Source organism: Hyla sarda, chromosome 1 (genome assembly GCF_029499605.1).
Source record: "Hyla sarda isolate aHylSar1 chromosome 1, aHylSar1.hap1, whole genome shotgun sequence".
NCBI classification, from domain to species: domain Eukaryota; kingdom Metazoa; phylum Chordata; class Amphibia; order Anura; family Hylidae; genus Hyla; species Hyla sarda.
In genome coordinates, this window is record NC_079189.1 from 544,768,123 (window position 1) to 544,786,313 (window position 18,191).

General features: G+C 42.4%; 1 protein-coding gene across 7 annotated transcripts in view; it reads left to right on the top strand.

Moving 5' to 3' along the window:
• Nucleotides 1-18,191, top strand: part of ERBIN (erbb2 interacting protein) — a 247,483-nt gene that overhangs the window by 168,906 nt on the left and 60,386 nt on the right. For all 7 annotated transcript variants that reach the window (XM_056541548.1, XM_056541546.1, XM_056541547.1 and 4 more), the window contains 3 exons: nt 2,004-2,082; nt 5,440-5,529; nt 13,012-13,068. In XM_056541548.1, the coding sequence (XP_056397523.1) occupies nt 2,004-2,082; nt 5,440-5,529; nt 13,012-13,068 (226 nt within the window). The remainder of the gene's footprint in view (nt 1-2,003; nt 2,083-5,439; nt 5,530-13,011; nt 13,069-18,191) is intronic.

An 18,191-nucleotide genomic window follows, 5' to 3' on the forward strand; every position in this document is an offset into this window, starting at 1 on the left:
GGGTCTCCACGGCGCTGACCAAGGACGGACACGTCAGGTAAGTAAAAAGGGATTTTATTGGGATAATGCAATGCGTTTCACCGCGCTTGTGTGACATCATCAGGCATCAGATGCCTGATGAAGCCGTGCAAGCATGGTGAAACGCATTTCATTATCCCAATAAAATCCCTTTTTACTTACCTTACTTGTCCGTCCTTGGTCAGCGCCGTGGAGACCCGCCATCCTCTGGAAGTCGATCCCCATTTGCTGTCTACTTGGTTGGGAGGCTGCAGACCGGACCATATTACTCACCCACGCTGAACATTGTTGTGTGTGAGCTTACACAACCAACTGGGGTAAGAGGCTTACTAAAAGCAAATTTTTTGCCACGTTCACCCGGGTGGTTTTACGCTATGCACTATAAATAGTGTTGTGAATGTCTTCCAACCATAGATCCACATGGTGCTCTAATGCCCAAATGTTCATTCGACCACTGGTGAAGTGATTTTTTTGTATACATAACCACTGATGATCAGGTGTGTTGTTGGGTGCTCCTGCAGCTTGCTTGTGCCCTTGGGTTGTCAAGAACCTGTATTGAGAGTGCCTCACATGAAGTTATCCTAACAGGATCTTGGGCAGGTTATGACAGTCACTGCCTTAACCCCAAGCTTACAGGCAGACCCTGCAAGAAACACCAATGGAATGCCTGACTGTCAGTAACCACATAAGTCAGACTCCTGGCAATAGTTGCTCTCCAGATTTTTTAAGAAGGCTTAGCACAGAATATATTCAAAGAATAGCAGAAGAATTGTGTATGTTTATACAGTGCTCTGATAAAAGATAGAAATCCTGAATGTAATGGCGTTCTCACAGTTAACCAGAGTTAGTATAGGGATGACATTTAGATAACCCATTGTGATAGGATAATGGGAAAGGAAATCCTCCTTTCCTCTGATGACTTTTTCGGGTCTCCTGCATCCTGTCTCTACGCCAAGGGATTTGTTGCTCAGTCACACTCTTTTTCTTGTGAGTTATCTTCAGGATCAAGTCTGCACATATGGCTTTTCATATTGATCACCATGAAATTCTGTCCAGTTCTAATGAGTCCCCAAGGGCAAAAACAAATCTCTTCATAGGTATTCACCTTTGTCTTAAGATACCTAAGTGATATAGCAAAAACTACCTGTGGGGTGGGGCAAGAGCATATGAACCATAGCGGTAGCCCAAACAGCTGCTCTTGAGAGCTGGGGCATAGCCGTGGATGGGGTCATTTAGTCTTGGCAATTTATCTCAGATGTCCAGACCATTGTTATGTAATCAATGGTAAGAAATTGATGCAAGGGTCATGGAAATGGTAAAGAATAACCACCAGACCATCCTTTAAAAACTTAGCACCATTTTGAGGATACCAATTTTTATCTTTGCTCGGAGGCCTCTTCTCTACTTTATACTCTACTGGGAGGTGGCATTAAGTAAATCGTGCCTACGGCAAATCCGAGTTGTCTGACAGTATACAACCATATCATATCATATATCATTCTTTATTCTATATATTTTTTGAAATAGTTTGAAGGTTGTATAAAGAGACATAGATATCCTGCTGTGTTGGAGTGGAACTGTCGTCAAAGTGTCTTGTCCTATAATAGCATGTTAATAACCGCAACAGTTTCTCCTACACGGATATTCAGCTTCTTTGTTTTTTTGGGTTCAGCTATTTTAATTATTTACTGTGTGGGCTAACAATGAGCGATTGTCATGTTTAATATCAGAGGGTTATTTACAGACCTTGTTTGACATATGCAAATCTATGCCAAATGTACAGTATAGCAGCAGCAACAATACTAGGTACGTGTACTGCAATTTGTTGGTAATGCAGTAGTGCAGGTTCTCTAGTCTTTAGCCTTTTTGATGGGCGTATTATTCTTGCAGTTGGTTATAGACTCAGATAATCTATTCTCACTGACTATATGCTATGGAAAGTGCTCTTGTTTACATATACCTAAGGATTTTTCTATTATTAACAGGTATACAGGAGTTTCCAGAAAATATTAAGAATTGTAAAGTTTTGACAATCGTCGAAGCAAGCGTCAATCCAATTTCCAAGTAAGTATCATGATGTTCTCCAACTACATTTGTTGGAGCATTACATCTAGTTGCTTTTATCGATTTCTTCTTTCTACAAGACAAGTAGTAATAATTGGTTAAACCATGGAGTAAACATTAGTTTATTAGTCATGGTCTTAATCCAGATGCATGTTCATTTTTCTAAGTCTTCCCACAGATTTCTTCATCTGCGGAGATGTTGGTAGTAAATGTATTATGTGCTTAGGCAGTAAAGGCTGCAGATTGGTGACTGTAGGAGGGGATAATTAAGAGGTCTGTGACATGTTACATGCAACCCAAGGGAATCAATGATTATTATTACTGAAAACTGCTTAGCGACGAAGGCTCGGAAATCAAGACTCAAACCCCTTGTGCCCTTCCTTCTTTCTTTGCTTCTGTGCTTTTTTTCCAAAGGGCTTTCTCTCTTTAATGGCAAATGGATTATTGAACAGTTTGCAGGAGTGCGTTTTTTTTTTCTTTTTGCCAACCAATCAAGAAGCAGATCGCATGTCCTCATTGATTCATTTTAGAGAAACTGCATGAATCTGACAGTATATCAAAGCACGCTATTACACGAATAGGCTGTGTTAATAGCCTTTAGTTTGTAATGTGCCCTAAATCACCATTAGTGTCAAATCAGCAAAGATACACTGGTGCAGTCTACAGTCTAGAAGTGGGTTATAGTGAAAAACTAATAGTAAAGTCTTTAAAAATCACAACCCCAGTAATGTAGTTAAAGGGGTACTCCGGTGAAAAGCTTTTTTTTTTTTTTTTTTCTTTTTTTTTTTTTTTTTTTTTAAATCAACTGGTGCTAGAAAGTTAAACAGATTTGTAAATTACTTCTATTAAAAAATCTTAATCCTTCCTGTACTTATTAACTGCTGAATACTACAGCGGAAATTCTTTTCTTTTTGAAACACAGAGCTCTCTGCTGACATCATGACCACAGTGCTCTCTGCTGACATCTCTGTCCATTTTAGGAACTGTCCAGAACAGCATATGTTTGCTATGGGGATTTCCTTTTACTCTGGACAGTTCCTAAAATGGACAGAGATGTCAGCAGAGAGCACTGTGCTCATGATGTCAGCAGACAGCTCTGTGTTTCAAACGGAAAATAATTTCCACTGTAGTATTCAGCAGCTAATAAGTACAGGAAGAATTAAGATTTTCTAATAGAAGTAATTTACAAATCTTTCTGGCACCAGTTGATTTAAAAAAATAAAAAAAAATAGTTTTTCACCGGAGTACCCCATTAAAGGGAACTTACCTTTTATTGCTGCCTGAACCAAGAGTCCTCTGTGCGGTCCTTAGTTTCTCCACGCCCCACCAGCCTTTACGAATAGATCTCTCCCCATACCCAAACAGGAACAGATCTGGGGGCAGGAGCCACCGGGAACATGACACAGGGAACCTCCCCAATGACTCTACTTCTTGAAAGTGATGACATGTTCCCTTTTAATACATTATGTTAATGACACCGCACATTGGCAACATGACAGCCTGTGGCTTCTTCTTGCTTCACCTGCCTGGATTATTAGATCTTTTTTTAACTGAATACAGCAAGGGTTCCCTCGCAAAACGCGTTGTCTACCTGTTTATTTAAACTATCTTCCAAAATAAACCTATTGGTTTTACTACGGCTGGCATCCGTGCCTTACTTGGTACTACAGCTCCCCCGCAAAGCGCCAGTATTGCAGATGGAATTCAGTGAGTAGCTCCTCGCTCACATATCTGACTCCAACAACCACACCGCCATCTCTGATGACCAGGAATGGATGCAAGGCTGCCGCGGGGATATCCTTGAGTTTTAACTCCTATATCTGATCAACAGTGTTGTGCCTGCAGCGCAACGCTGATAGGTGAGTGCAATATCTCACTATTTCATCTATAGGTGAAACTGATAGATTCTAAACAGATCATCTTTTCACAATTTTGGATTTAAGGGCACTTAGATAGAGCCTGTCTTGTCTTTTCTTTCTCTGCATATTATTTTAACTGAACACAGAGAGAGATCTATCACTCGATGAAGTGGTGGGGAGAAGCCACCAAGGACCATGCCAATGTCTTGGAGCTGGTGCAGTAGTAATATCATATGCACAGTCATGTCTCTTCTCCTTGGCCGTGTGCAGCTAGTGAGCTTGGTAGGACTTTTGCAGCCTGGGGATCCCGCAGTGTGAATGGGTAAACGAAAGACCCATCCACATCAATGTTATGATTTATACAGCAGAATTCCTGAGTGCAATTCCGCACACAGAAATTCTGTAATGTAAACATATCCTAAGAGGGACATTTATCATTGTTGTCTTTAGAAAGCGTGTTTTGACGTTATTTATTTTTGCTTTGGTTTTACTTATGTGCAACCTATTTATCATATCATCGCACAGGCATAAATTTGGCACGTGTAGGCAAAATGCAAGAAATCTCACATCTCATAACACCACTTTGCATGATTCCTCCTCCAACTTTTTTTTACCTCGTTGCAAAATAAATGCTACTTTTTTTTTAAAATGCTCTCCACAACTAGGTCTCGGCTGGTGTAGACTTGCGACAAAGTGAGGGATTTTTTAAGAAACGTTGCACTTCATAAATCAGCAATCACTTCAAAGTGAAAAAACCAAAAGTGCTTACCAAAGTCATCTTAGTCAAAACCACTTTAGCAAAAAGTCACACACATTTTGCGCAACAAAGACGTTTCTGTGATTTCTACACCAAAAGAGGCTCTAAACCTGTGAACAAATCCCTCCCCTAAATCTTTATTTATTTATTTACCCTAAGATCAGTACACAAATGTATAATTTATAACCAGATGGCTCCCACCCACTTTTGGAAATACAGATTAAAAAAAAAGACACATACTACAATTTTCCCATATTTTTCCAAACTAAGTTGTCATGTCCCCCCCCCTTTTGTACCAGAACCATAGTAATTTTTTGCAGACTTAATAAGAGTTAAAGTTAATAAGACAAATGACATTTCCCGTGCCTGAAGTGTAATAAATTGGTAAAAACTGGGTTACTGTTACTTACTCAATGACTGCCTCTTTTTGCGCCCTTGTTCTGCCTGCCTTTAACCCCTTGGGTCGCATTGCGTTTATTAAATCGAGCCTTTATAGTGCACTGAATAAATTGCTCTTGATGGACTGAGATGTTAATTTGCTGTGTTCATTATCCTGGGAGGCCGGACGTGACAGCTTTATATCTTCTATTAATAATAATTTTGTTCTAAATGATGGAGATCTGTCCCTTCACATGACATACCGTTACGTTCAGAGAGCGCCAAAGTATTTTCTGTTTACCGTCAATTCTGTTGGCATTTCTTTCAGTCTAATTTTTTGGTAATATTTTCTTCTCTCCCTAGGCTCCCAGATGGATTTTCACAGCTGTTAAACTTGACTCAGTTATACCTAAATGATGCTTTTCTTGATTTCTTGCCAGCTAATTTTGGCAGGTGAGTCCAGACGATCGTATGGTTTGTTAGCAGCTGTCTTGATTTAAAGGGATGCAATATTTTAGAAATTTTTTTTGATGGTCAAATTCGTATACCACAAGATGTCTCTGGAATGACATTGCTATTAAGCCGGTATCTGGAGAGCTATAACTATAATGTACTGTGCTGTAACTTGTTATGTATAGAGATCTTTACGGTAATGATTACATTAGTTCAGTGTTTCCCAACCTGTTGCAAAGCTGCAACTCCGGGCATGCTGGGAGTTGTAGCTTTGCAACAACTAGGGGCAACCTGCTTGGGAAACACTGCATTAATACTTCTCAATACCTCCAGAGAAAGTTGTGTAGTACTTTTCAGTCTGACCACAGTGCTCTCTGCTGCCACCTCTGTCCATGTTTGCCATCTCTGTCCAGAGTAGGAGCAAATCCCCATAGCAAACCTCTCCTGCTCCGGACAGTTCCTGATATGGACAGAGGTGTCAGCAGAGAGTATGATGTCAGACAGAAAATAACTACACAACTTCCTGTGGAGCATACAACAACTCAGTAGTGGATGGGTTACGATTTTTAAATAGTGATGTACAAATCTTTATAACTTTCTGGTACCAGTTTGTTTGAGAACACTTTTATCCTTCTAGATTACCCCTTTAGGTTTCTGGAATAAACCAAAGTCACATAGTATATTATGACTGTATAACTGCAAAGATTTGGGGTGGGGGAGCATGTTGGTGACACCCTTTTTACGTTGACTGCTCAGTTATTGGAAAGAACTGTTGTACACCTTCCAGAGGAGCTCTTTAAAGGGGTACTTCGGTGGAAAACATTTTTTTTTTTTTATCAATTGGTGCCAGAAAGTTAAACAGATTTGTAAATTACTTCTATTAAAAAATCTTAATCCTTCCAGTACTTATTAGCAGCTGTATGCTACAGAGGAAATTCTTTAATTTTTGAATTTCTTTTTTGTCTTGTCCACAGTGTTCTCTGCTGACATCTGATGCCCATATCAGGAACTGTCCAGAGCAGGAGATAATCCCAATAGCAAACCTATGCTGCTCTGGACAGTTCCTGACATGGACAGAGGTGTCAGCAGAGAGCACTGTGGACAGGACAAAAAAGAAATTCAAAAATAAAATAATTTCCTCTGTAGCATACAGCTGCTTAAAAGTACTGGAAGGGTAAAGATTTTTTAATAGAAGTAATTTACTAATCGGGAAAGTTGTCCAGCGAGGGAATAGTGCAAAAATCTTTTTTTTTTTTTATTATTAAAAGCCAGCAAACAGGATACATAGTGACGCGTTTCAGGTGTCCATCTGCACCCTTAGTCGTAATTTACAAATCGGTTTAACTTTCTGGCACCAGTTGATCAAAAAAAAGTATTTTTTTTCCCACTTGAGTACCTCTTTAAGGCTATCTGGTTATCTGCAATCCTGTGCAAACCCCAGATAACCCACAGGACTGCTTACATCTCACAAAGTGACTGCTGCTCCATCTGAGCATCAGGGGATATTGCCCCTAATAATAGAAAACATTGTGCCTTGGCTCTCTCAGCTGTACTCATTTTCATGTTGCTTTTTTGCTCAGATTTTGCTAGTCTTCATATTTCCATAGGGTTCTATATTGGTTGATTGATGTCAGCGCTGTTTAAGTGTATCTCTATAGAGCACCATAAAAATCAGTGTAATATGTAATGAGCAGATGGTTCCTACTTAAAAAGTGTATCTGATTTATATTCTGGACTTGAATAGTTTAAGATGAAAATCAACAATGCCCAGAGTTATATTTTATGATCTGTTTGCTGCAGTATTTCAGTCTCCATGAGGAAACCTTGGGGCTGCGTCTGCCCAGACTGCGCCATTTATAAACATTACAGAAGAGCAATGAATGCATATGAATGTATACCCCATCTATGACACAATGTATACACACAGACCGTCTCTTGCCTAAGTTTGCTCGAGGGACTGAATTACATTACTCACAGCACCTACAGTTCTTACTTTAACTAACTTTGTTCACATATAAACCCAAAATATAAGTTGTAACTGATGTTAAACACATTTTAGAATACTACAAACCCTGATGTATTTTTATTTACAACATCATATATATATATATATATATATATATATATATATATATATATATGTATATATATATATATATCTCAATATCAATAATAATATTTCTTTATACAGCACCAACATATTCTGCAGCACTTTACAATTCAGAGTAACAAATAGTAATTTTTTTTTTTTAAGGGGTACTCCACCCCTAGACATCTTATCCCCTATCCTTTGGATAGGGGATAAGATGTCTGATTGCGGGGGTCCCGCAGCTGGAGACCCCCGCAATATAGTATGCAGCACCCAGCTGTTACTGCTCCGGAAGCGCTGGAGGGTCTGGCTCCCGACCACGGGGACGGAAGATCGTGACGTCACGACTCTGCCCTCGTGTGATGTCACGCCCCCCCCCTCTCAATGCAAGTCTATGGGAGGGGGCGTGATAGTCGTCACGCCCCCTCCCATAGACTTGCATTGAGGGGGCGGTGCGTGACGTCACACAGGGGCGGAGTCGTGACGTCACGATCTTCCGTCCCCGTGGTCGGGAGCCAGACCCTCCAGCGCTTCCGGAGCAGTAACAGCTGGGTGTTGTGTGCTATATTGCGGGGGTCCCCAGCGGCGGGACCCCCGCGATCAGACATCTTATTCCCTATCCTTTGGATAGGGGATAAGATGTCTAGGGGTGGAGTACCCCTTTAACAGTTCAAACATTAGATGGGAGGGACCTGCTCAAATGAGAGAAAGGTTAAAGTGCAATGATAGTCCAGCATTGTTTTATTTAAGGGAATCTGTCATCACTATCATGCAGCCCAAACCACGTTTCATTGGGAATGATCCAGGAGGCTTATGCCTGCCGTACCAGCCTTGAATGATAGATTTCTGAATCATAGCTGGTGGGGTGGGGAGAATCCACCAGGGAATGCCCCAATGACTGCATGAAGTGATGACAGGCTCACTTTAAGGTTGTGGGCTACATGGTGATTTTGTTCACGCGACACAAATATCATAATGTCGAACTGTGACCTCTAATGCGACAGTTGCCAAAAAAAAATAAAAAATCCTTGAAAATATTTTGGTCACAAATTGCCCACCATTGACCTCAATGCAAGTGGCCTAGGACTTCTACCTGATTGTGACTTCTGTGATTTGGCAGTGATATGCTGTGGACACCGAGATCTTAACTGGTAAAAGTTGTGTGACAGTTAGTCATAGCTAAGTTGCATGATTTTAGTCACATGACTTGGGTGCAATTTGTTGTCATGCAACCAAAGTCGCTATGTTGCCCTAGCCTAATAAAAAAAAAAAAACTAAACAAAACACACGCACAGGGTAGTACACTTAAAGGAGAACTACGGGATTGAAACATTTATCCCCTATCCTAAGGATATGGGATAAGTTTCAGATCGCGGGGGGTCCGACCGCTGGTGCCCCCCACGATCTCCCGTACGGGGCCCCGGCTCTCTGGTTAGAGAGGGCGTGTTTACCACCGCACAAAGCAGCGGCCGACATGCCCCTTCCATACACTGCTATGGGAGAGCTGGAAATTGCTGAAGGCAGCACTTCGGCTCTCCCATAGCAGTAAATGGAGGGCGCGTGTCAGCCGCTGCCTCGTGCGGTGGTCGACACGCGCTCTCTATGTAGAGAGCCACGGCCCCGTACGGGAGATAACATTTTCAATCTCATAGTTCTCCTTTAAATCTGTATGAGCCAGCCATCCAGCCAGTGACTGTGTTACATGTAGCTCCTGGGCCCCAATGCAACATTTGTAACAAGGACTCTACATACCATGTGCCACATACTATACAAAAGTAGCCTCGCACCCACCATACTTATGTCCCTGAATGTATTATATATTAAGTGAATTTGGGGGATGTTGAATTACATTTGAGGAATATTGGTGAGTTGGAGTAAGGGTGAAAGGCCTGATGTGTTTTTAGGGCTCTCTGGCGCAGCATGAGAGAAGTATTGAAGGCAGGAGGGAAAGTTTTGGATTATGGAGGATGTTAGTCTTAGATTATCTGCAGCATGCAGAGCCTCGGTAAGGTGGTAGACAGAGATGAAGGAAAAGATGTCAGGAGGTGAAGCACTGTGGAGAACTTTGTAAGAGTAAAACATTCGATAGATGAGCCTGACTGCAGCATTCAGGATAGACTGGTGAGGGGGAGGTTTAAAGGGGTACTCCATTGGCCAGCGTTCAGAACACTTAGTTCTGAACGCTGTGTGCATGCTGCGGGGGTCGGCCACGCCCCCTCAATGCAAGTCTATGGAAAGGGGGCGTGGCCCCTCCCATAGACTTGCATTGAGGGGGCAGGATGTGACTTCATGAGGGTGCGTGGCCAACCCCCACAGCATGCACACAGCGTTCAGAACTAAATGTTCCGAATGCTGGTCAGTGGAGTACCCCTTTAAGAAGTAAAAAGTCCAGATCAGAATGACTCCGAGCCAGTTTCCATAGTGAGAAAAAGGTGCATTCTGGAGATTTTTTTATGTGCACCTGACATTAGCAAGTATTAGAAGGAAAGACAGTTTACATTGTAATACTTTGTGTTTTACAAAGGTTTATAGTATAAGGAATTATGTCCAGTAATTCTATTATTCTGTTTTTCTGGTTCCTTCTGCTAGTCCTGTGCTTGTCATCCTTAGTTTTGTACTTGTAATGACTCCTCACCCTTCTTCTACCCATTATTGGGAGACACAAGCACAGCATTTCAGCTTGTTACCCTTTGTAGTTTGCAGCCAACATTTCCTGAGGTCTCCAGCCAAGTTCACACTAAAAATCCCATGTCTTTGCACTGTTGAACTCCTATGTCAGCAAATAGTCAGTTGTGTGGTTTTTCTTCTTGTTAACCCACGTGGGAAATCCTCTTAGATGGTGCTCGGGCTTTATATCTAAAAGGGTGACATCTGTGGGCTCTGAATTTTATTTTCTAGGCCTCGCATTGATTTTAGATGCTTTTAAAGATTTCCATTTGACTGACTTTCTCTTGATGCGATTCTTGTGGGGTTTGTAGAATAGTTGCTGTAAAAGTCTAAATCAATTACCTAAAACCTATTGTTCTTGTTCAGCTGTGTGGATAGGGAGGGGACCGGTTGTCTTTTAGACCTACATGCTTGCTGGCCATGTTTTATTAAATCATGATGTAATGCAATAAGAGAGAAGTTGTTCCTATACAAGCCTCGGAAAGTCCACACCGGGGCACAGCTTTTGGTGATAAAGGCTTTTTAGTTAGTATTGGTATACTGTTATTTAATCTATTATAAATGTTAAGTTATATTAAAATAGATGTTTTCTTATCCAAGGTTTCCTGTGCAGATAGTGAATGACTAGCAAATTAGTAGCTTTATGGGGTCAACTTTTTTTTTCCCCCAACCCACAGCATATACTGTTAACATGTCACATTTATAGGATATATATATATATATATATATATATATATATATATATATATATACACACCCTGCCTCCTGTTCCACAATCTGACTGAATGGAAACTTTTAGGCTATGTTCACACTACGGAATGCCCGCACAGAGAATCTCCGGACAGTCCGCAAACTGCGGGCGTCGGCATAAACTAGGACCGCACTGGAATGCGCCATCTCATAGACGACTATTCATTCTGTGCGGAGGCTGCAGAAAGAATGAATGTGTCCATTCTTTCTGTGGACACGGAAGATGGCATTCCATGCCTGAAACATCTGGCACGGAAATTCCGCCATGTGCACAGCCAGCAGAATCCCGTTGAACTCAGCGGAATCTCTGTGCCAAATTCCAATGCGGAATCTGGCACGGAAATTCCGACATGTGAACATGGCCTCAGGGTCTTTCTGGGACTTTTTTTTTCTTCTTCCGTAAAACAGTCCATTCATACCTGGCGGTCCCGCTGATTTATGGGACAGTTGTACTCGTGCTGCGGCCTCTTCAGTTCCTACTGGAGGCACTGCCTTACGTTCTGCAGCTGATGTACCTGGTATTGCATGTTGCATTGCATCCCATTAAAGTAGATGGAATGAGCTTCAATTCCAGGTTCAGACAATTTCAAGTGTCCAGCAATATGCCTGTTAGGTAACTTGCAGGAGCACAAAGGCACCTTAAGTAATCTGATTGGTGGGGGTGCTGGGTGTCTGACCCTCCCCTATACTGATGGGTTATCCAGAGGATAGACCATCAACAAAAGTCCCATAATAAAAATATATAAATAAATTATGTAAAGTAGCTCTGCCTCAGAAGGTGGAAAGTTGGTATTTCCTACCCCAGCTTGCCGATTTCCCCATAGAGACTTATTACTCTCCATCAGCAGTTTTGGGCCATATTTCCATGTTCAGTGCTCGACTGCATTTCTGGCAGCTTGTAAATAGAGACTGGTTGGCAACTTCTAGAGCATCTGTGCTGAATCGCTAACAGAATTGAAGAGTTGTGTACTTAGGAATTGATGCTGCATCTCTAGATTTTTTTAATGAAAAGGAAACAAAGCTGCTGTCTGCAGAAAAACAGGGGTGTAAATAAGACTATGGCTAGATAGGGCTAAACATCATAATTTTAAGGGGTATTACGGTGAAAAACTTTTTTTTTTTTTTTAAATCAACTGGTGCCAGAAAGTTAAACAGATTTTGTAAATTACTTCTATAAAAAAAATCTTAATCCTTCCTGTACTTGTTAGCTGCTGAATACTACAGCGGAAACTTTTTTTCTTTTGGAAACACAGAGCTGTCTGCTGACATCACGAGCACAGTGCTCTCTGCTGACATCTCTGTCCATTTTAGGAACTGCGCAGAACAGCAAATGTTTGCTATGGGGATTTCCTTTTCTCTGCACAGTTCCTAAAATGGACAGAGATGTCAGCAGAGAGCACTGTGCTTGTGATGTCAGCAGAGAGCTCTGTGTTTCAAACGGAAAAGAATTTCCACTGTAGTATTCAGCAACTAATAAGTACAGGAAGGATAAAGTTTTTTTTAATAGTAGTAATTTACAAATCTGTTTAACTTTCTGGCACCAGTTGATTTAAAAAAAAAAAGTTTTGCACTGGAGTACTCCTGTAAGGCATATCTTTTTATCACCATAGTCCTTTTCTTTACTTAGCTATAAGCCTTATTGTTAATGTGTAAATGATGCTTAAGTGCCTAGGGGGCTTTCCCCAGCATGACAAGAGCCCGGGGTTAGCCAGCCCATTTTCTCCTATTCACCGCCTTGAGCACTTGAGCCTCATTTACATATTAGCAAAAAAGCATATCATAACAACTAGCCCAGTTGAGCCATGTGACCACAAGTCTGCTCATGCACTAGTGAAATGGACCTGGTAATGAGGTTATTACCAACATTTCTGCAACTTTATCTCCTCAGTTTTTATTGACTATTTAGTGTTATTGGCTTTATCTCTTTGTTCTTTCAGACACTCTATTATCACTAATTAACTTTATAAATTCCATAGGTTAACGAAACTTCAAATTTTGGAACTTCGGGAGAATCAGTTAAAAATGTTACCAAAGTAAGTATTTCTTTATTTCATATTGAAGGAAACATGTCACGTTGAAAATACTTTCCGGTCTGCAGGCATCATGCTATTATTGGGCAGGAGCAGCTAAATATATATATATATATATATATATATATATATATATATTATAGTTTTGTGAGAAAAGTTAAAGGATAAATTGTCATTTAGCCATGTAAAACTCTGCTTATTCTGGATTGAGTAGTCATATGGGTGGTCCTACTCAGAAATTGACAGGTTTCTCTGTGTGTGTGTGTGTGTGTGTGTGTGTGTGTGTGTGTGTGTGTGTGTGTATGTATGTATGTAAGTGTTCTTTTGAGAGATTTGTCACTCACTGAGTAAGACCATCCACTTGACTATTTGCTCATTCTGGTAACATGTGACAGCTCTTTCTACATGCACACGCACAGAGATAGCCTTCATACACTGAGTAGGACCGTCATTAGGACCGTACCCCAATGAGCAGCGTTATCCTGAGACTTTTCCCACACAACTAGGTATCAATGTACTAAGCTCCTCCTGCTCTATAACAGGATGCCCGCAGAGTGGACTGCATTTTCAACATGACAGGTTCCCTTTTACCTTGTAAAGTGTATCCTTAAATATGATTGGTAGATCTTAATGATCAATTATTTGTAAATGGATTGTTAATACCATTAAAATACATCTGGTAATCTAAAAAGACTCAACATCATGGGGGAGATTTACCAAAACCTGTCCAGAGGAAAACTTGCTGAGTTGCCCATAGCAACCTATCAGATCGCTTTTTTCATTTTTTAAAAAGGCCTCTGAAAACTGGAAAAAGCGGTTTGATTGGTTGCTATGGGCAACTCAGCAACTTGCCCTTTTTGATAAATCTTCCCCTAAATGTTGTAAAATTGTGTTTTAATATAGCTACATAGAGCTGCAAGTCCCATGCCTCTCCTCACACATTTGTAGAGGTAAATGATAACATTCTGTCTGTCACAGCCACCCCTAGGGGGAGCTCACAACATACAGATTTATTACTATGTTTAATGGGAGACATCTATATGTGTTCACTAATCTTATCTTTTTCTAACAATTTTTTTCTACTTGGATAAAATCTTCATCAAACTTTTTGTCTTTTGAGATCGATTAGTCCTTTGAGCATTGTTTGTAATATAGTATGCAGAAGGCTGAAACCAAAGCATTATTAATAGGGCTACATGCCAGTGTTTGGTGGACGCAGCCATGGAAGCAGTATTGTTTGTACAATACCGATATGTGGCTGAAGCCTACCGTGTTCAGAAAACAGTTTGGGTTACCAGGCAGCAAAGTTTGATTTGTAGCTTGCCTAAAACAACAAGAGGTGACAAAATGTTTGTGATACACATACATAATAATGATATGTATAGATGCACCATGTCTCGTAGGGTTTGTCATATAGCAGATGTTTTATTTTCTGCCTAAATCTCTTTAGGTTGAGAATTACATGTCACTGTGACATACACAGACTAATTCTAATTAATGGTGGAGTGCCAGGTATCTGCGGCGAGGTGCCTTGGCTGCAGTGCTGGTCTGACTGTGAACCCGTCTCATTTGGGCACACCCTTTATTATACTGTGCTGGGATTAGAATGTTTATTGAACTTGCATTCCACCAAATCACGCACTTGCATCTTTTTATATGTTTTCCTGTTCGGTTCATTCAGCGTTTGTCAGTGCTTATTGTTGGAGCAGCCTAACAACAATCCTGGGTCTGTTCATGATACAGTGATCCTTCAACTTACAATGGCCTGTTACGCCTAGCGCTCCGGGTCCCCGCTCCTCCCCGGAGCGCGTACGGCGTCTCTCTCTCCGCAGCGCCCCGGTCGGTCCCGCTGACCGGGAGCGCTGCACTGTCATGGCCGTCGGGGATGCGATTCGCACAGCGGGACGCGCCCGCTCGCGAATCGCATCCCAGGTCACTTACCCGTTCCCGTCCCCTGCTGTCATGTGCTGGCGCGCGCGGCTCCGCTCTCTAGGGCGCGCGCGCGCCAGCTCCCTGAGACTTAAAGGGCCAGTGCACCAATGATTGGTGCCTGGCCCAATTAGCTTAATTGGCTTCCACCTGGTCCCTGACTATATCTGACCTCCTCCCATGCACTCCCTTGCCGGATCTTGTTGCCTTGTGCCAGTGAAAGCGTTTTGTGTGTCCAAAGCCTGTGTACCAGTACTACTGCTATCATCCCTGACTACGAACCTTGCCGCCTGCCCCCGACCTTCTGCTACGTCCGACCTTGCTTCTGTCTACTCCCTTGTACCGCGCCTATCTTCAGCAGCCAGAGAGGTTGAGCCGTTGCTAGTGGATACGACCTGGTCACTACCGCCGCAGCAAGTCCATCCCGCTTTGCGGCGGGCTCTGGTGAAAACCAGTAGTGACTTAGAACCGGTCCACTAGCACGGTCCACGCCAATCCCTCTCTGGCACAGAGGATCCACTACCTGCCAGCCGGCATCGTGACATGGCCTCAACATACAATAGTTTCACCATACAATGGTCTTTTCTGGACCATCGTAAGTTGAAACCAGACTCAACATACAATGTATAGACAGTCCAGATCTGTGAAACATGTCAATGGCCGGAAGAACCGACCAATCAAAATGGGCATTCACTGGTAAAACCCCTGTATTACTGATGCGTATGCACTGACTGGTGTCTGATAGTGCCCCCTACAGTACAGGGAGGTATTACATGTTCTGTACACTTTACCTGTACCAGGGTCAGCTGCTCCTTTGGACACCAGGTGAGGGTGACTCCATTACTTTTTTAGGACATTGTGTGTACTGTACAGGACCCTGAAGAAGCTCCTGTCCTCTACATAGACCAGTTTTTCTCAAGCAGGGTGCCCCCAGCTGTTGCAAAACTACAACTCCAAGCATGCCCGGACAGCCTTTGGCTGTCCGGGCATGCTGGGAGTTGTAGTTTTGCAACAGCTGGGGGCACCCTGCTTGGGAAACACTGATATAGACAGTGATTTACAGCTCCCAGCAGATCTTTCTTACTTTTATATGTAAGGATTTGCTTTATCTATATTAGTTATCTACTTATTTTTCTTTAATTCTCACTTTTTCCTATTTTTGGATGACATTTTGGTGCCTTTAGAACCAATAACCAGGTTTCCATAGAGTTATGGTATCAACATACAATTGTTTCAACATACAATGGTCGTCCCAGAACCAATTAATATTGTAACTTGAGGGACCACTGTAGTTTAAAGAAGAGAAGAGTCAGCTGTTATCCAGAAAGAAAAGGCAAATAAAGGGCTAAGAACTTGTCAGCTGTAATTCCTTCTAGTTTATCTCTCCTGCTAGAAATTGGATCTGTAATTCCTGTGTCAGTAATGTCTTGTCTTCTAGGTCATGGTCAGGATTTACAGACTGAACAAGTATATATTTATGAGTGCTTATAGATTGTAGAAAAAAAGAAAACACTACTCACTTCTAATGGGAAAACACTGTATGCCAACCTGTATCCCTCAATTGACACAGTGAAATTTTGGCCCTCTTTGGGGGACATTTATCAAAACCTGTCCAGAGGAAAAGTTGCTGAGTTCCCCATAGCAACCAATCAGATCACTTCTTTAAAGGGGTACTCCGGCGCTTAGACATCTTATCCCCTATCCAAAGGCTTGTGACGTCACGCCTCCGTGTGGCGGCGTGTGACGTCACACCTCTGCCCCGTGTGACGTCACGCTCCGCCCCTCAATTCAAGCCTATGGGAGGGGGCATGACAGCTGTCACGCCCCATCCCATAGGCTTGCATTGAGGGGCGGAGCGTGACATCACACGGGGGCGGAGGTGTAACATCACACGCCGCCTACCCCGTGGTCGCTGGTAATCAGACCCGGAGTGAACATGCCCCGGGGACTGATTTTAACTGGGGTGCTCCTTGCAAGATCGCGGGGGTCCCCAGCAGTGGGACCCCCGCGATCAGCCATCTTATCCCCTATCCTTTGGAGATGCCTCATCGCGGGGGTCCCGCTGCTGGGGACCCCCATGATCTTGCAAGCAGCACCCCAGTTAAAATCAGTCCCCGGAGCATGTTCGCTCCGGGTCTGATTACCGGCGACCACAGGGCAGGCGGCGTGTGACGTCACACCTCCGCCCCCGTTTGATGTCACGCTCCATCCATCAATGCAAGCCTATGGGAGGGGGCGTGACAGCTGTCACGCCCCCTCCCATAGGCTTGAATTGAGGGGCGGAGCGTGACGTCACACGCCTTTGGATAGGGGATAAGATGTCTAAGCGCCGGAGTACCCCTTTAAAGAAGTGATCTGATTGGTTGCTATGGGGAAATCAGCAACTTCTTTTCCTCTAGACAGGTTTTGATAAATCTCCCCCTTTATGTGTGTTTGGTTTGAAATAGATTTTTACCTCAGACCCAATGACAGTCTGTATCCAGTTCATGGATGAAGGGAGTTTCGGCAACCCTGTTCAGATGCATTAGAACATTTTTGACGTAAATTCTTGCCAAGAACCGTCCAAAAAAATGCGAGCATATTACTTACAGTATTACGAATGTAAACACAGAGTATGCACTTCACTGAATACCGTGGTTCTGCTGCACATCTAATAAGACTCAGTCTCCCTCATGTGAACATTGTGATCAGAGCCAAACCGTTCCAAAGTGATAAGAATTACACCAGGGATGGATTCAGATAATAGCTTTTAGAGAACGGATTATGTTCCTTAAAGGGTTTTTTACCACAAAGATAAATAGGGCTAAACTGATGTATTATGTGAAATTAAGTATGTTTCAAATGTGAAAGCAATTCTAAAAATGTACAGTTTTAGAGATATACGCTTACTTATCCCCCATGTGCCTTCTTTGCTTTTGCCCCTTTTGCCCTTGGTTACAACCGACTTAGGGCATCCGCTGAGACGGTCAGACATGCTCAGTCCAACTACATATTGCTGCTAGTTTTGACTGTGTATGCAAGCAAAGGGGGTTTGTGGGAAAGTGTGGGCTCTGTTGCCTAGCAACCACAGGGTCACAGTTCAGAGAGGAAATTAGAAATTGATCAGATACACGGGGAGAAGAACAGCACTCCTTTATATAAGTGCTACACATGTGATTTTAGCCAAACACAGATGCACCAAAACACAGATTTATCCT